The sequence below is a fragment of the Bos mutus genome, chromosome 5 (assembly GCF_027580195.1).
Source record: "Bos mutus isolate GX-2022 chromosome 5, NWIPB_WYAK_1.1, whole genome shotgun sequence".
Lineage (NCBI taxonomy): Eukaryota > Metazoa > Chordata > Mammalia > Artiodactyla > Bovidae > Bos > Bos mutus.
In genome coordinates, this window is record NC_091621.1 from 100,888,782 (window position 1) to 100,906,437 (window position 17,656).

The 17,656-nt window shown below is 67.5% G+C and overlaps 1 protein-coding gene across 1 annotated transcript; it reads right to left on the bottom strand.

Annotated features, from left to right (window-relative positions):
* Positions 1-2,938: 2,938 nt before the first annotated feature.
* On the bottom strand, positions 2,939-6,185 carry PIM3 (Pim-3 proto-oncogene, serine/threonine kinase). The gene is made up of 6 exons (XM_070371410.1): positions 5,744-6,185; positions 5,475-5,584; positions 5,336-5,386; positions 4,869-5,238; positions 4,149-4,325; positions 2,939-4,072 (listed from the first exon to the last, which is right to left on the bottom strand). Exons 1-6 carry the CDS (start codon positions 5,826-5,828, stop codon positions 3,885-3,887), a joined length of 981 nt encoding a protein of 326 aa, XP_070227511.1. The 5' UTR covers positions 5,829-6,185; the 3' UTR covers positions 2,939-3,884.
* Between the last annotated feature and the right edge of the window lie 11,471 nt (positions 6,186-17,656).

Consider the following 17,656-nt stretch of genomic DNA (forward strand, 5'->3'; position numbering starts at 1 on the left):
CGGGTGTGCGGGGACATGTGAAGGCCCCGGACCAGGTGTCCGTCTTCCCGGCAGGTGTGCAGGCCCAGTGCCATCAGAGCTCCCTGCCCACCAGAGGCCTGGGCCTCGGATCAGGGCAAGCAGCCTCCGGCAGGAGGGCCCAGAGGCCAGGTTGGAGCCGGCCCACCTTCCCGAGCTCAGTGTTGGGGGGCAGGGGTCCCCGAGTGGGGGGGGTCCCTAAGCTCAGTGTGGGGGTGGGGTCCCGCTCTCGGGCACCTCCCTGGTGCATTCAGGGCTGAATGTAGGTGACCTGACCCCCTAAAGCCTTTACTCATTCATCAGAGCACCGACCCCCATCTCACTGTACCTGGCAAGCAGCGGGGGTCTGTCTCCCTGGAAAGGGCGTCCTTGCAGGGACCAAGCCAGGGGGAGGGCCGCGACCAGTGCTGGAGGGGTACACTCTGCCTGCCCCCACCTGACAGGCCTGACTGCCGGGAACCCTTGGGGGCTGGGGCGGGGGTGGGGTGTCTGTTGTGTAATCCAAGCTCGGTTTTGCCAAGGCTGCCTGGAAAGCCGGCCAGCCTGGAAGTCACGAGCCAGAGGCCCGGGCAGAGCCCCCCCCCACCCCACCGCCTCACAGAGACCTCTGTAGGGGGACAGACCCATGAAACACCCCAGGCTGGCATGTCATCGGCTAGGTCTCTGCACCCCCAGCCACAGCCGTGAGTCAGGAATGAACTGGGCCCAGCGAGCTCCTGTCCCTCCCTGTGCACTGGGGCCAGCTCCTGGCCTGGCCAACCCCACCCCTGGTGCCCACCCGGGACCCCAGGCAGCCCGCACCCCAACACTGCTCCCTCACTCCACCCCCCACCTCGGGGCTGGTGAGCGCGCCTGTGTGGGGCTGTCCCCTCCCGGCCGCGGTGCTCGTGAGGGTCGGGCGGGCGGGCGGCCCTCTCGCTGCTGCCTGTCCAGCCTCTGTGCCGCTTCAGGGGCTGCCCAGCCTCTCCCTTCGAGTTTCCTTCTGCGCTTTCTGCAGCATGGGGGTTCCACTGGCCAGGGTCTGGACGCCCAGAGGGCCTGCCTGGGACCACTTCCCTTTTCTAAGAAGCTGGGGCACCAAAGCCACGCCAAGGTTTCGTTTCAGGGGCTGCGGCGGAGGAAAGAAACTTAGTGAGGCCCGGCCAGCTGCGGTGGGTGGGTTTCGACCTGCCGTCCGGACTCGCCCCTGGAAGCTGAGCCAGCGCCCACCGAGGGTGGGTGGGGGCGTGGCATGCTGGGCTTCCATGCTTCCCAAGGGAAGCCCCCGAGGGCGAGCTGTGAGCAGGTGGTTCTAACGGAGGCCGAGTACTAAACTGGCTGAGATGTTAAAGCCGAGTGGAGATGGGGGACCAGCCTGGTGGAGCAGAGCCTCTGGACAGGGCAGCCTCTGGAGCAGGGCCGCAGGGAGAAGCCCACGAGCTGGCAGCCTGGGGGGCCGGGCAGGGGTGGGGTCCTGCCCTCTGCGCTCTTCAGGCATCCTATCCCCACTGCTCCAGCCCCAGGCTGTGCACACCACCCACGGTGCCAGCAGCCTCAAGGGGGGCTGGGGGCCCTGCCCACAGGAACAGCCTCGTCCTGGTCCCCAGAGGCCCTGGGTCAGAGGAGCCCCTTCTCCCTGCCCCCCGTCCCAGGCCCGACGGACAGGCCTAGTTCTGACCAGTAGGACAAACCCCACCCCTACAGGGGACCTGCACACGCCAGGGGCACAGGCCGGCCTGGCAAGTGGGCCCCTGATTCTGGGAGCCTCTTTGCCTTCTCAGCTGGCTACAGCACCTGAAGACTAGATGGGGGGGTGCCTCCCACTCCCCATGGCTGGACTGGGCCCCATGCCCGGCAGATGGACTAATGGAGCATGGGGTGTAAATGGATGGGGTGCCCAAGACCAGCCCAGCACCCTCCGCTGCAAGTGGAGACCAGGAACATGGTGACACGGGGTCACTGTCACCAGAGTGGGGGTGCCTGTCCTCCACCCTGAGTGTCCTGTTCCTGGGAGGGGCTTGGGAGGATGTGGGCAGTCTCCAGGGCACCCACCCACATTGGGTGGCTGGCCCCCCAGGATGCCTGGCCTCAGGAGCAGCCCCTGGGTAGACCCCCGGCCCCACACATGCCACGAAAAGCCGCTGAGTCCCTGAATGGCCCAGCCAGGAGCCCCCACCCCTGCCCACCAGAAAGGTTTTCCAGCTTCACTTTCTACAACCTCTCACTTCTGCTCTAACCTTTGACCCTTGAACGCTTCCGGCCCAGGTCTGTTCCCAGGACCTTCCAGCAGGCCTGTGAGCTGGACACCCAGGCCTGCGCTCTGGGCTCCGGGCCGTGTGCCTGGCCCCACTGGCCTGTCTGGACGGCTTCCTTACTGTCCCCCTGGTGCCCCACTCACTACCCCGTCAGAGGATTCTCATGGAGGGGGCACGGGGCAGGGAATGCCAGACCGTCCACAGCCCCCCTGGCCCCACACTCTCGTGCACACATTCCCACCTGGACTGGGCCACGGCTCCCGCCCACCACCTCACCCTGCACCTGTCAGGCCAAGACCCAACTACGGCCACCTGCATTCTCTGCATTTGGAAGTCTCCGTCTCTTGGCCCACTTTTACCCATCCTTCAGAACCCCTTCCAACCTCTTGGGCCCACTGCCAGACAAGGCTCCAGATTAGGGCTGGCAATGACCCTCCCGCCACCCAGACCCAGCTCCTCTCTCAGGGGCCCTGAGGGCACAGCATGTTACCCACTCCCCAGGACGCAGCAGGTCAGAGAAAGGGGGTGGCAGGGAGGCCAACGCTGGGAGGTAAGCGCCTGAGCCCCTCACCCTGCCGCCTTCTCCAGGAAAAAAGTGAAGGGTGTTACGCAGGGACTAGAGGCCCCTTCTCCCCAAACCTCTTCCCCTCTTACCCTAGACTAGCCCAGAAAACACAAAACATCTGTTTAATACAAAACAATTTAATTGAAATACCTGTATAAAAAAATATGATTTCCAGACATCCCACTTTTGAACTGAAAGAAGCCCCCATCCACAGTGCCTACGCACACCGGGATCACACACACACAGCTGCTGAAATAAATTAAAGGCTTGAGACTCTGCCCCCCACCCCCAACCTCCAGAGCCAACAAGCAGACTGTACAATGTCAATAATTTAAAACCCACCACCTAGGCGCAGGGCTTCGAGGTGGCAGGGTCACCCATGCCCCTTAAATTAGCCGCTGTACCAGCCCACCTTCTGACAGACACAAGAAGGACTGGGGCCTGGGGTCCACCCGCACAGCCACCCCTCTCCTCCGCCCACAGGCCTTAAGGAGGTAGGGCTGCTGGGAGGGAGGAACCTTAACAAATAAATTAAACAATAAATAGCCCTCCTCGGGGTCACACCATAAATAAGACACCTGCACGCGCACGCGCATCGGGTGGGCGGGCGGCAAGGCCTGAACGCTGCATTGCTTGTGCACAGTCGCGCCCAGACGAACACCGAGACGTTGGGGGGAGGGTCACGAGGGGCCCTGGGCCCAGGTGAGATGAGGCCACAGGACTCAGGAGCGCTCCCGGTCCAACACGCAGACGCGGAAGCGCCCGGGCGCTCAGGACCCGCTCTGGAGTGGCCCAGGAGAGGGGCGGGCTCGGGTCAAGCGCGCTCTGGAGTGCCCCAGGAGAGGGGCGGGCTCGGGTCAAGCGCCGGTGGTGGGCAGGTAGGACCTGGCTTGGTCCGGAGTGTCTTTGGACAGACAGAGCTTGAGAAAACCAAGTCCCGTGAGAGCAGCGTTCGAAAAGGCACTCAAAGCAAAGGAAACGGGTTGGTGCCAAAGGCAAAGGTCACCAGGGGTCAGAGATCACTGCTTTCGAAAAGGAGCAGATAGCCTGGTCAGGGCAGGCCCTGCTCACAAGCTCTCACTGCTGGAGGTGGTGCTGGCCCCGTCGTCGGTATCCAGGGCACAGAGCCGCAGGTCGCAGCTCTCTGGGGTGCCCCCCTCGGCCCCCAGCATCCAGGGGTGGGCAGAGATCTGGTCCAGCGAGGGCCGCTCCGAGGGCCGCAGAGACAGACACCACTGAATGAGCTGCTGGCACTCTGAGGAGGAGAAGAGCATCAGCATGAGGCCTGCCGCGCCCCCCACCCCCGCGGCCGGCCCAGCGCCCCCACACACCTGGGGAGACCCTCCTTCGGAAGAAGAGGCGGCCCCGGAGAATCTCCTCGTCCTGCTCGAAAGGAATGTCCCCGCACACCATGTCGTAGAGCAGCACACCCAGGGACCACACGGTGGCCGAGCGCCCGTGGTAGCGGTGGTAGCGGATCCACTCCGGGGGGCTGTACACGCGGGTGCCTGCAGTACACGCGGGACTTAGCACGCCCGCCCCCGGGCAGCGGCCGGCAAGGCAGACAAACGCAGCGCCCGCACTCCCGGCGGATCCTCTCCCAGGCGGAGCCAGAGGACTGAGCAGCCACGACATCCGGCCCCTCCTCGCCCTGGAAAAACCCCGGCGGGCGGGGCCTCCTGGGCGCCCCGCCCCCCCAGCTGGCCCGGCGCGGGCGGCGGGTCACGTGAGCCCGGGCTCGGGTTTCACAACAAACAGATGTGAGGTGAGGATACGGGAGGGGCGGGGAGCCCCGGCTTCCCCGGCTCCGCAATGCGGGCATTTCTGTGCTGCGCCCCCACGCTTCGCGCGCGCGCGCGCGCGGAGACAAGGCTCACGGCGGCGCCGGGCTCCAGGCTGGGCCAAGGGAGTCCAGAGCCCAGACCGCGCCCCCACCCACCGGACACAACGGCCCGAGAGCCCACTCTGGCCATGCTCGCGAGCGAGCCGGCGCAGCGCGCGGCCCCAACAGTCGCCAGCCCCTCGGCCCTCCCCGAGAAGAGGGCGCTCACCGTCGAAGTCGGTGTAGACCGTGTCGCGGAGCAGAGCGCCCGAGCCGAAGTCGATGAGCTTGAGCTCGCCCGAGCGCAGGTCCACCAGCAGGTTCTCGTCCTTGATGTCGCGGTGCACGACCCCGCAGCTGTGGCAGTGGCGCACGGCAGCCAGCACCTGCGCGAAGAAGCGGCGCGCCAGGGCCTCGTCGAGGGCGCCGCGCTCCGTGATGAAGTCAAACAGGTCCTGCGCCGGCTCGGGCCGCTCCAGCACCAGTAGGAAGCCGTCGGGCCGCTCGAACCAGTCCAGCAGGCGGATGACCCCGCGCGCGCCGCCAGCCGCGCCCACCTTGCGGAGCAGCACCACCTCCAGCGGCACAACCGCGCCGGCCTAGGGGACACGGCGGTCAGCGCGCTCCACCTGGTTCCCGTGCCCCTCATTTCGTCCGGCGCCCCCCGCTCCGCCCGGCGCCCCCGCCTGTGCTTACGATGCTGCCCCACTCGGTCACCCGCTCCTTCACCACGTGCTTCACGGCCACCTGGGGAGAGGGAACCAGTGGTCAGGCCCGCGAGGACGCAACGACGCGCGCGGGGCGACAATCCCGGGTGCCCGGCGGCCAGACTCACCGGGAGCCCGTCAGCGATACGGCTGCCAGCGTAGACCGTGCCGAAGCCGCCGCTGCCCAGCACGGCGCCCACCTGATACACCTTCTCGAAGCTCTCCTTTTCCGCCTTGGCTATGGGGAACCCACAAGCAGGGTTGGGGCGGCTGAGGAACCCGGCCCCCGGTCTCCCCCGGACCCGAATGTGCCCCAGACCCCGGCCCCCCGACCCTAGTGCGCCCCAGGTCCCCGGCCCGCCGACCCTAGTGCGCTCCAGACCCCGCCGCCGCCTACCTGGCTGCAGGATCTTCACCGGGAGGTGGTCCACGCCGCCCGGCCCGCACAGGTGTGCCAGGGAGCCGAACTTGGAGAGCAGCATCGCGGGCGGCGGCCGAGCGCGGGCCTCGGCTCCAGGTTTCCGCGCCGCCTTTCGCCCGGCCCGGCTCCCCGCGCGGCGGCGGACGCGGGAGGGCGGCCTCCCGGGACCGCGCGGAGCCCCGACCAGGAGAGCGGTAGGGCGCGCCGGCCCCCGAGCTCGGGCGAGGCCGCCCGCGCGGCGCAGTGCCCGGCAAAGCCCCGCGTGGACCGCGCGGACGCGCCGCAGGCCGAGCCGTTCACACGCGCCGGCCGCCGCGCCCTGGGGTTTTGGGCCGCGGCCGCGCGTATCCCTCCGCGGGGGCGGGCCAAACTGGGCCCCGCCCCCTCCGCCCGAGCGGCGGCGCGCCTTCCGGGTTGGGCGGGGCGGACCGAGGGCGCGGCTAGCCGGCTGGGACTAGCTGGCGGGAGCGAGGCCGCGGAGGCGCACTGCGCGGTGGGGCGACTCACTCCTCCGCGCGCACACGGGTACCCGCGCCCGCGCAGCTCCCGCGCTCGGGGCGGGGCCGCGGGAGCCAATGGGAGCCCGCATTTGCGAAGGGCACGGGGCCTAGCCAATGGCGACACCCGGGCGGGGCGGGGCCGCGGGAGCCAACGGGAGCCCGCGTTTGCGAAGGGCACGGGGCCTAGCCAATGGCGACACCCGGGCGGGGCGCGGCCAGAGCCCCGCCCCAGGCCGTGCTGGGAAGGTCACCGGCGAGGCCGGCCAGGCGCCGGTGGCCTCGCGGGGAATGTAGCGGCTGGGCTGCGAGGAGCCGCGGGAGTCGGGAGTCAGCTTCCGGTACCCCGGGCTGTGCTCGTGCCCCCTGGGCAGGCAGCGCCCCCGGACTCGAAACCCCCGCCTGGGGTGAGGCACTGTCCTGCCCACCCCGGGCCACAGTCCCCACTCGGCCTGACCGCACACCTGCAGCCCAAGGGCCTTCCTGACCGTGCCTGCCCCCGGGGACCTTTGCCCTGCTGTCCCCGTGCCTGTAGGGCCCTCCCCTGCGCTCCACCCACCTGGCTACCCACCAGACCCAGCTGCTGTCCACCTTACCAGGGAGGCCACCTTGACCGCCTGTGTCAGGGCTGGCATTAGCCCAGGTCTTCACGGCCGTGGTCTGGACCTGAGCCCGTTCTCCGCCTTCTGTACAGCACAGACCCATCCGGCCCCACGGGTTGCCGACCTCAGCCCAAGGTCACCACCGGCCTGAGCAGCTCTGGCGTGAGCAGCCGTCTGCCAGCCCCCTGGCTGAGCCCAGGACGCCCACTGCTTCCCACAGCCATCCAGAGAGGATTGAGGATTGGGGGAGCCAAGAGGTCAAGGTGCTGGTCCTTCTGGCATTGCAGGTACTTGGTGTGGCCCCTGGGGGCCAGGCTGGGGTCACATCATTGCAGCCCCATCCCTGGGCCCCCCAGAGGTTGCCTTCAGGCGTGCCCTCCAAGCATGTGCCTCAGAGGCCCTTGCCAGCCTGCTGGCTCCCTCAGCTTGCCCAGCCAGCCCCAAGTCACACTGCTTCGTTGCCACCGTCACTGCCCCAGGGCAGAGAGTGGAACTTGCGCTGGTGCAGCTCATGGGTTTTTACCTTCCTGGAGCCCTGTCCACCGCCCTCCTGCTGTGTGGACATGAGGCCAGGGCCAGGGCTGGCCAGTGCACCACAGACCTCAGGCCGGTAAGAGCTACTCACAGGGTCAAATCCAAGGCAGGATGCCCACCTCTGCAGTGGAGTCCAGAGACTCCCATCTTCTTGTGGGTTTTTCTTGGGGACCAGTGGGTAGTCCACAGGGTCTTCCTTCTGGGGTCAGGCTGCTGCAGGTTCCTGGACCCGTAGCTTGTCCTGGGCTGGGGAGGGAAGGGGTACTGTAGAGTGTCCTGGGTCTCGGTATCAAGATGTGACTCTGAGGGTAATTCCAACTCTGTCAACAGGGGCCGAAGCCCCCCGTGGCCTCCCCTGTGGGCCTCCAGCCCCCCATGTGAACGCCTTGGGTGTCCTAACCTTGGCAGTCAGGCTTGGGAGGTCGGCAACCTGGGATGAGGGCCACCCCTGCCCCCAGAACCTCCAGAGTCTTGATCTGAAGACCCTGAGTCTCCTCAAACTCAGAGCAGGGTTCACTCTCCTTCAGAAAGGGGCGATGTATGTCTCTCTTCCCCCGGCCCTAAGGTGGGCTGAGCCACCTCTGGAAGCCCCTGGGGTCTCTAGAGTGAGGAGGGGTCCCCCACCTGGTCTGGGAGTGGAGGAGAGAGCAGGAGGCGGCCTGTTTCCTGAGATGGAGGTTTACTCAGAGCCTTCGTCTCTTCCAGACTCGTGTGTGTTGTAGACGTGCTGTGGTGTGTGTGTCCTGCGTGTACTGTGAGTCCCTGAGGGTCAGAACGGACCCAGACCCCGCTCCCTCCAGCGGCTGTCCTGCAGGGGCCCTCTTTCAGGTCCTGTCTGTCCCCAGGAATAGGCCTGAGATGACCCCGCCCAGTGGGCAGGACTCAGGCAAGGTGCTGCCCACCTCCCGTGTCTCTACCCTACCAGCAGGCATGGCCCACCCCATTTGTCAGCTTGGCACATGGAGGCTCTGAGGGATTTTCCCAGAGGTGGGGCCGCTGCCCTCCTTACACAGGAAGGTAAAGCCAGGTCTGAGCCCCAAGGGCCCCTCGCCCTTCTGCCCCAGGCACCACCCTTGGTCAGTTACCCCAGGCCACCTTTTCACTGCGGGTCTGATCCATAGCCCTCTTCCAGCCACATCCCCACAGGGCAGGATGTCAAGCCCTGCCTGTTTTTTCCTGGTTCCTGGAAGGCCCATCCGGTGGGCCTTAAAAATAGCTCTGGGCCCCACAGGCGGGCCTGGCCCAGGTCAGCAACTTCACGGGCGGCAGAGCTGGGGCCACTCCTGCAGCTGTGGGAGGAGCTCCCGGAGGAGGGCTCAGCTGAGGCACCAGGCCACCTCGCTGACGGCAGAGGCCGGGCCTGGTCCCTTGGCCCCCCACCGTCCTGGGCATGCCCGCAGCTCAGGCCAGCGTGCTGCGAGCCCCCGTGTCCAGCAGGCCATCCTGCAGAGAGGGGCTGCCTTGCAGGGAGGCCGGGTGCCTCTTCAGGCTTCCCGTGTCTTCTCTAGGCAGGTGTTTCCTAAGTGTGGGGAGCAACTTGGATCTGCCCGGGGGCTGCAGCCCCGCCCCACCCTGGAAACAGCCCTTCCTGGCCCTGCACAGCCCCACAAGGTCACCCTGCCCTGGGGGCAGGAAGGGCGGCTATTGCCATGATGATCAGAGCCAGGCTGTCCTCCCTGGATCAGGGAGGAAGAGGAGGGTAGGGTACCCTACCTACCTGCAGGGTAGGTAGCCTCCGTGTCCACCTTGTGTCCCATCCACGCACATACACACTCACGGACACTCATGCCCACGTTCATACACACTCACAGACACTCGACACTCATGGACACTCAGGGACACTCACTGACAGTCATGCACACATTCATACACACTCACAGATACTCGTGCACACGGACACTCATGCGCACTCGAGGACATTCACACACACCATGAACATATGCGCGTTCGTGGACAGTCATACACACTCAATGACACTCATACACATGGACACCTATGCATACTCACAGACATTCATACAGACATACCACGAGCACTCATGCACACTCACGGACACTCATACACACTCAGGGACACCATGCATACTCACGGACATTCATACAGTGGGTACTCACACGGCCATGCGTGCACACATTCACACACACAGACACTCATGCACACTCAAGGACACTCATATACACTCATGCACATGGACACTCAAGGACATGCGTACACGTGGATGCTTATGCACACTTGCGGACATTCATACACATGGGTACTCACACACATGGGCACGCACACATGCTCACAGCCGGGCGTCACAGCAGGGAGCAGGGGGACAGCACAGCCTCTGGGTCTCGGCCCTCGTCCCCCTTGCCCCGACTCAGTCCCTGTGCCAGCAACCAGGGCCTCCTCACCCGGCCCCTCCAGCTGACCCCGGCCATCCTGTGGGGTTGCTCGGCCCTGCCCTGGACTCTCCGTGCCCCTCCACCCCACCGGTGCCTGGAGGACCGCCTCCCTGCCCCTGACCCTTGTCAGTGCCCCCTCAGCCCCCAGGTCTTCCTGGCACCCGCATGTCACTGTCCCACCTCCCATCCTCCAGGGCCGCCTGGCCAGCAGGGTCAGCCCGGTGACTCACCCCCCTGAACCCTGTCCCGCCTCCACCCCCGTGCTGGAGCCCTCTGCAGCCCGCGGGGCCTGGCTTGACAGCGCCCAGCTTCACCCCAGCGCCGTCTGGCAGACCCTAGGTGGGGCTCCGGGAGCTCCGCAACTGGCTCGGGCGGCAACCCTCGTGGCACAGGCGTCCCTGTGGCTGCAGCCGGGCTGAAGCGGGAGGGGCCTTCCCTCTGGCCTCCTCTGCCTCTGTCCTGGCCTCTCACCCACCTGAGAGAGGAGCCAGCAGAGCCAGTGCTTCGCAATGTGCCCCAGAGGCGACGGGGCCGGCCTGCGCTGGCTCCCGAGTCAGCGGGGGCTGTGGCTGGTGGCCTGTGGGAACCCGGGTCACCCTGGCCGGGCACCCCCTGCCTGACCTGACCCCAGGCCAAGTTCAAGACCTGCCACTTCCTCTCAGTACCCCACCTCCCGCCACCCTTGTGCCTGGCACCTCAGGCCGCCTGGCAGTGATCACCTGGGTCCTGGCCAAGGGAACCTCGAAAAATCAGCGATGCCGGGGATGCCCAACCTGGGGAGAGGCTGGAGTCCCGGTGGATCTGACCCCGAACCCAGCTGGGCTAGAGCGCCCTTCCCCAGCCTGGGGGTGGCGGTGACGGGAGCAGTGACCAGACCTCGGGGGCTGTCCGGGCCGAAGGGGTGGTGTCCTCACCTCGGCCCTCCGTCAGGCTCCGGGGCCAGGCCACCCCGGGCAGTGGGCACAGCCTCGGCCCTGGACCAGCTCTGTGGCTACTTTGCTGGGGCCTCACCCCGCTCACCCTGCCTGGGGGTCCCCTTCTAAAGGGGCTCTGGCCACCCCTGAGCAGGCTGGGAGGAGGAGCTACTCAGACATGCTTCCCGGCTGCGCAGTGGATGCCTAAGACTTGTCCTGGGCCCAGGCCCAGATTTCACAGAGTCTGGGGGCTCCTGGATGGGGAGTCCTGGGGCAGGGCCCAGCAGAGTGTCAGCTCCACCACCTCTGTGCCGAGACCCTCAAGGTCAAGGAGCCCAGCTTGGGTGGGACTGGGGCAGAGGGGCCTGCTTACCCCAAAGGCCCAGGCCACGGGACAGCGGGCTGGGAGCAGTGGGGCTGCCCTCTGCAGGAGCCCCGTGCCCCAACCCAGCAGCAGACGCAGCCTCTGAGACCCAGCCAGGGAGTCCAGGGCGGCCTTTGTGGGTGGTGCCAGGTGGGTTGGGTCCTGCTCGGCCCCTAGCATGGACAACGAAGGGACACAGAAGAGGCTTTGCAGGGGGACTCCTGTGGAGCAGGAGGCTGGGCCAGCCGGCCCATGTGTGCCTCTGGCTTGCATGCGGCTCCAGGGGCCACGCGGGGCCCATGTTGGGGGCTTTCCGGAGGAGCAGGCAGAGCGCGGCTGAGTCTGGAGGGCTGAACCAGGATGGGGGAGGGGCACGCAGCCAGGAGGGGTCAGAGCTGTGCCGCTGGGAGCTGGCCAGGGGCCTGTGGAGACCTTGGGGCCCAGGGCCTGTGGCAGGAATGACCTCGTCTTGGGGGAGTTTTATTCAGTCCCGGGATGAGTGGTCAGACCACACTCAGGCCACAGAAAACTGCCCGCTCAAGTGGACCTTCAGACTGTCCCGAGCAAGGACCCGGGAGGCCTGGTTACAGTAAACGCGGGGTCAAGGTGCAGCCCGGCCTTGGGACAGTGCTGAGAGCACGTGCTGTGCAAGTGCTCGGGCTCGGCACATGCACGCACCCCCCTCCACGCTGATGCTGCGCCTCAGAGAGAGTGGCGTCTGGGGGCCGTCGGAGAGAAGGATGAGCCCCTGGGCGGCAGCTGGCCCTGCCAGGATGATAGCAGGCTGTCACCGCCAAGGCGGGAGCCTCACCCAAGAATGGATCAGGCTTGGGAAGCAGAGCAGGAGGGATGACAGTTTCAGGTCGGGCTCAATCCGGCCCCTCCCTGCCAGCCCCAGGCCGCACCCACACAGCTCAGAGCCCAGAAGCCTGGCGCCCCAGTCCTTGTGGTCCCCTCCTTTAAGGGTTCGGAAATAAGAGAGCTAGGGAAGAGCCCCCCACACCTGGGCGTGGCGGTGGGGGATCGTCGGTTCCAAGGAAGACAGAGTGTGGTTCAACTTCTGCTGGTGGAGATAGAAGGCTGTACTGAGGAGGGCTGCCTTCGTGGGGCTCGGCTCCCTGCTCTGGGGACCAGGCGCCCTGACCTGAGTGGCAGCTGACCTACCTCGCCCGCTGGAGCGGACCCAGGCCTGTGGGCAGCCGCTGAACCCTTGTGGCCACAGGCCGAGCGTGGAGCCAAGCCAGAGCAGGGGACAGGCCTGCCAGATAGGCCCTGGGGGGCCCATGGGGCCTTCCAGACTCACCCCACTGCAGCTTTGGCTGGAGGGACCCAGTCAGGCTCCCAGAGGCAGCCCAGTGCCAGCCTGCACAGGGCACCGAAGGGCGCAGGGCACTCAGATCACAGCGCTGCCCACCGGGAACATCGGTGTTCAGGGGTTGTTGGCCAGGCCCGTGGGGGATGATGGGGAGAGTCTGGCGACCCTGAGCCAGGCCGGCGGCTTTCCTGGCTGACTGCGTAGTCCTGGGGGATGGGAGGGAAGGGGCAAGAGCTGCTGGAGCTCTGGGCCGGTCCCCTGAGTCTAGACTCAGCACCGACTGGGCGAGCCCGAGTCGGAGCTGTCTCTGTCTCCACCCAGGGTTCCCTGGCACCCTGCTCCCGGGGCCCAAGGCGGCCTGGGCAGAGCATCCGGTTCAGCAGAAGTGACCGGGCTGGTTTCCAGCCTCAGGGCCCCTCCTCGATTCCCAGGAAGTGACAGTGGGGGGGGATGGCAGGGCGCAGGAGCTGGGTGGGCCTCTCTGAAGGGGGCATCTCCAACTCCTGCCTGGCTCATCCCTAAATGCCCCACAGTCCCACCGGCTTCCACTGCTGGGGTGTTCAGGGGCGCCCCAGTGGCTGGTCAGCCAGGCTCAAGGCCCAGGCAGCAACACGCCCGCGTGTGCACACGGAGTGGCTGGCCCGTGCAGCCCCAGGGGGTGGTGTGCAGACACCCGACAGCTCCCCCTGTCCGCGTGCCCTTCTAGGACCTCCTTCCCACTCCTCCTCAGCCCTGTGCCAGCCTGGCCAGGTACCACAGCCAGGCGGCCTCCAGGCTTGCAGCGCCGGCCCCAACTCCCCAGGGGGGAAGCTGTCCCACCCACTCTGGAGGGAGGAGACCAGGGCGTTACACAGCACGTGCCCAGGGGTGGACAAGGGATCCCCTGACCAGAGGGGAGCCCTGAAAGTCCACGGTGGCCGTCCCAACCCCCTGCCCCACCCTCACCCCATGAGGGTACCGGGGGCAGGGCCCACGGCAGGCACGAGTGTCCCGCCCCAGGGTCCAGGGCCCGCTCCCTGCGACGGTCTGCAGGGGGTCGGGCAGGCAGGAGGCCAAGCCCGGAGCATGGGTGCCTGGGCAGCTGGAGGGTGGGCGTGCCTGGGGGTCAGTGGCGGGGGGAGCCAGGGCAGGGCACTGACAGCCCGCCCCACCGCGGCGGGCACATCCCTGGGCCTGTGGGACAGACAGTGCCCGTGGACAGCTGCTGAGTCATCACAGGGAAATGAAAGGAATGGGAAGAATTCTGCACTTGCTCTCTGGCCAGGCTCCCCACCCCCAGGAAACCCCCGTCCCAGGCCAGCAGCCCCTCACTTCCCGCTGCTCAGGGCCACCTGGCTCCCGCCCCAGGCCTGACCCCAGGCAGCAGCCTTGGCGTCCTGCCTGCTGGGCCCGCCTGGGCTGGGTTGGGGGTGTGGTGGCCGGGATGTCCAGCAGGCCCACGAGGCCCCTGCGCCAGCACCCCCCACTCCTCTCGGGGGCCTGGCCTCTCACGGGCTGACTGGCTCCGGATAGGGGTCAGGGCAGGTGGCCCCCGGGGGTGGGCGCCATGACCCTGGAGGTTCCCTGCAGAGTCCGTCCTCCTGTCGGTGAAGCCAGCCCTTCAGTCACTCCCCAGTGCTGTTGGTTGAGATTTGAGGGGGACTGCGGGCATCCCTGGCTTCCCGCATGGCTCAGTGGTAAAGTCTTCCTGCCAGTTCAGGAGACAGTCACTTCCTGGGCCCAGAAGATCCCCTGGAGAAGGAAATGGCACCCCCCTCCAGTACTCTTGCCTGGAGAACCCCATGGACAGAGGACCCTGGGGGGCTACAGCCCTTGGGATCGCAGAGAGTCAGGCGTGACAGCCTGCTGGCAGGCACGCAGGCAGGGACCCCGACCCTAGCCGGGCCAAGGCCTCCGCCTTTGCCCTTCCTGAACCTGTGCCAGCCTGGCTCCCTGCTGCCTCCCAGCTGGGGCCCCACGGGGACCCAAATGATGCCCATCCCAGCCCTCTGCCCGCCACCCTCATCTGGGCAGCTCCCAGTGGTGGGCCTGGCAGCAGGGAGCCGCTGACTCGTGGTTTCTGAGACACACCAGTACAGGGTTTCGACCAGGCCCAGGGCCCCTCCCAGGCAGGCAGGTCAGCTGCCTGGGGACCCAGGACTGAGGCTGCCGCATGGAGCAGGAGGACAAGCCGACCCGGGCCCCACCGCTGCCCTGACCCTGGGATCCATCCTGGCGCCCAGCCCAGCCCCGGGCCCTCTGAGGGAGTGTTTGGAGTCTGCTCCTGAGCGCTACTCGCTCGGAACCTCCCGTGGCTCCCTTGGCTGTCTCAGCAGTGGTGCCCCTGGGAGGGTGCAGGGAGGTGCCCCTATGTGTGGCAGGTGGTGGTGCCTGGAGCCCACACCTGGCGTCAGGCACCCCCTGCCAGCTGCCCTGCACCTCTGATGTTAACTCACAGCAGTCCCCACGCGGCCCTGAGCCCCGCGCCTAGTCAGGCTGGGCTGCGCTGACCCAACCTTGGGGGCAGCCACAGGAACCGGCTCTGGGTGCGCAGGCGGGTGCTGTTGGTCCAGCTCCCGGGTCCTGTTTCCCCGCTACCCTCCCAAGGCCGAGGCCCATCCTGTGGGGCAGCAGGGCAGGACGGGGGGCTGCTCCTGCTCAGGACCTGCCCACACGGGCCCTCCTCCCGATCCTCGGGTACAGGTGCCCGCTGAGGCTGTGTGGTGTTGTCCAGCTCGCAGGCAGGAAAACCCAGGCTGAGTGTCACCAGGACAGGATGGGGGGTGGCAAGGAAGCTCGGTGAGTTGGCAGGAGCGGCCGGCCCTCAGCCATCCCCGCGGAAGAACTTTTGGGGTCGAGGAGGTGTGGGGTGGGGTGGAGAGATGGCTCCAGCCGGGGCGAGAGTGCCGGGAGTCGCTGCGTCTTGGAGTCGGGGAGGCCGGAGAAGTGTCCTCAGAAAGGTGCCCACGGCGCAGGCGGGACGGTAGGCTGGGCTGAGCAGCAGCCGTGGGGCTTCGGTGGAGGGTCTGCCTCCCGAAGGCCCACCTGCCAGGACACCGGGGACCCCTGAGGGGACTGGCTGCCTGCCCGGGCCCCGGGCCTCTTGGTGAGGTTGGGTATGTGGAGCCTGGCTCTGCCCTTGAGTGGTCGGGGGCCCTGAGGGTGCTGGCCAGGCTGTCCTTGGGCAGAGGCGGGGAGGCCACCCCTGGCCTCCCGCCCGCCATCTCTTCGGCTCCGACTTGGGAAGGCTGGACGGCAGTGTGCCGGCCCCCCTGGAGCCGGGCCTCGAGGCGGGGCTGCTGGCCGGGGCCCCGAGCTGCTGCCCATGACGCAGGCTGCGGCCTTTGTTCCACCTGCTTCCTGGCCGGCTTCCAGTCCACACACGCACACACACACGTGTCCAGGCACACACACCTGGTCAGACCAGTTCCACTGGGCCGGCTCTCAGTCTGCGTCGGCCAGGCCTGTCCAGACGCTGCGCTCCTGCCCCAGACTCGGTTTCCCCGCCTGTGAGCTGGGTGGTCCTGCCGGCCCGAGGCCCTCGCTCGGCTGGGTGCACGGGGGGCCTCCAGGCGGGCCCCCTAACTTCTCCCGCCCCCAGGGCCCTTCCAGCCTGTGGACTCAGCCTCTCTGCCCTGTAACTCCGTTGCCAGTCACTCGCCCCGCCCTGCTCTGTGCCTGACGCCTGGTACTGGTGGGGACACCCCCTCCTCCCAGTCGCTGGAGCCACGGGTCATCCTGCCCCCAGCGCCCCCTCCTTCTTCTGACCTCCTGCCCCGAGGTTCCAGCTCCTTCCAGGGGCCAGGAGAGTGCTCTGCATGCCCCGGGGGGACGTGTGGGTCCCCTGTGTCCAGCCCCGATGGGCCCCCATGGGTGCTGACCTGGCACCTGGAGGGGCCTGGGTGGACCTTGTGCCCTGACTGGGGGTCCGTGTCCTTCATGATCTGCAGCCCAAGAGCCCTCCCCAGCCTGACAGCCCGGCAGTCGTGACCGCACCAGAGGCTTTGTTCTCTGGGCCACGGGGATGCTGGGCGGCAGAGGGCCTCAGCCCGGCGGCAGTGCCCAGGGCCTGCACCTACCTCTGCGACGTGGACCCAATCCAGCCTTCGTGCCACACCTCCCGCCTCCGGGCACCCCAGCAGGAAGCCAGCCCCTGCTGCCAAGGGACTCTGCTCTCAGGACCCTCTCCCAGGCCTGGGGTGGCTGGTGGGGAGGGTCTCCCACCCCTCGAAACCTGGTCTGGGGGCTGAGGGCAGGAAGGGCGCAGTGCGCAGCCTCTGATCTGTGAGGCTGAGAAGTCCAGGGCCCGGAGGCCTTCCGGGGACCGCAGGAGAGCACAGGGAGGGGCGCAGGTCGGGGTCGGCGGGGGCGGTGCAGGGTTTGGCCAGGCAGGAGCTGCAGGGTAGTGGGCAGTGAGCGAGGGTTGGGGACAGTTGGGGCACCGGACCAGAAGGCGCCGGGGCGGATGCGCAGAGCCGCGGGGGACCAGGGTCGCAGCACAGGGTGGGCTCTCGGGGAGCGGGGCAGGGTCGCGGGGGCCGGGCGGGGCTGCTCTGGGACACAGTGAGCGCTTGTGTGGCGGCCTCTGCGGCAGCCGGCACCCTAAGCAGACGCAGCCCTGTTTCGGCTGCGCTGCATCCCGGGCCCGCGGGCAGAAGAGCGGCCCCGCCGGGCTCCCGTGGCTCCATCGCGGCCGCTCCCCCAGGCCCACTGGCCCCTCTGGGAGGGGTGGGGTGGCCGTGGCTTCTGTCACTCAGCCTGTGTCCCCGGTCCTGACCATCCTGGCTGCAGGTGGCAATTGGACCCAGAGGCCGACCGACCCCAGCACGGGGCCCCACCCGGGCCTGACAGCCATCCTGGACCCCAAATCTGAGCCCTAGAGGGGCAGGCGTGGTGGGCATGCCCTGCGGGGCGACGGCCCAGTAGGCTCAGCTGCGGGGTGGGGGGGGTGGGGGGTGGGCAGTGGGCTGTATCTCTGTCCTGTTGAGGGGAGGAGGTGGGGCACAGAGCTGAGTGCCCCTTCCAGGGCAGCTGAGAACAGTGAAGCCAGGCCTTCCTACCCAGGGGAGTTCCAGGAGGCTAGGAGGAGCCTGGCAGCCTGGGGCTTCCAAGGGAGCTGCCGCAGCGGCTGCACTGGGCACGGAGGCTGCAGAGAGGTCAAACCTCAGGCCTGTCTGGGTCTGCAGCTGAGGCCCCTCTGCCAGGCCCTAGTTCCACCCCCACCCCCATACAGGGGCAGGGGCTGCAGGACCCAAGAAGTCTCGATCTAAGGCCCCACCCTGGACACGCCACGGCTC

What these genes read in the sequence shown, in the direction of transcription:
- PIM3 (XM_070371410.1), bottom strand. Translation starts at nt 5,828, where the DNA reads ATGCTGCTCTCCAAGTTCGGCTCCCTGGCACACCTGTGCGGGCCGGGC. An exon ending in TGACCGAGTGGGGCAGCATC is followed by an intron (nt 5,239 to 5,335) that starts GTAAGCACAGGC and finishes CGTGTCCCCTAG; the next exon opens with GCCGGCGCGGTTGTGCCGCT. An exon ending in CCGAAGGAGGGTCTCCCCAG is followed by an intron (nt 4,073 to 4,148) that starts GTGTGTGGGGGC and finishes TCTCCTCCTCAG; the next exon opens with AGTGCCAGCAGCTCATTCAG.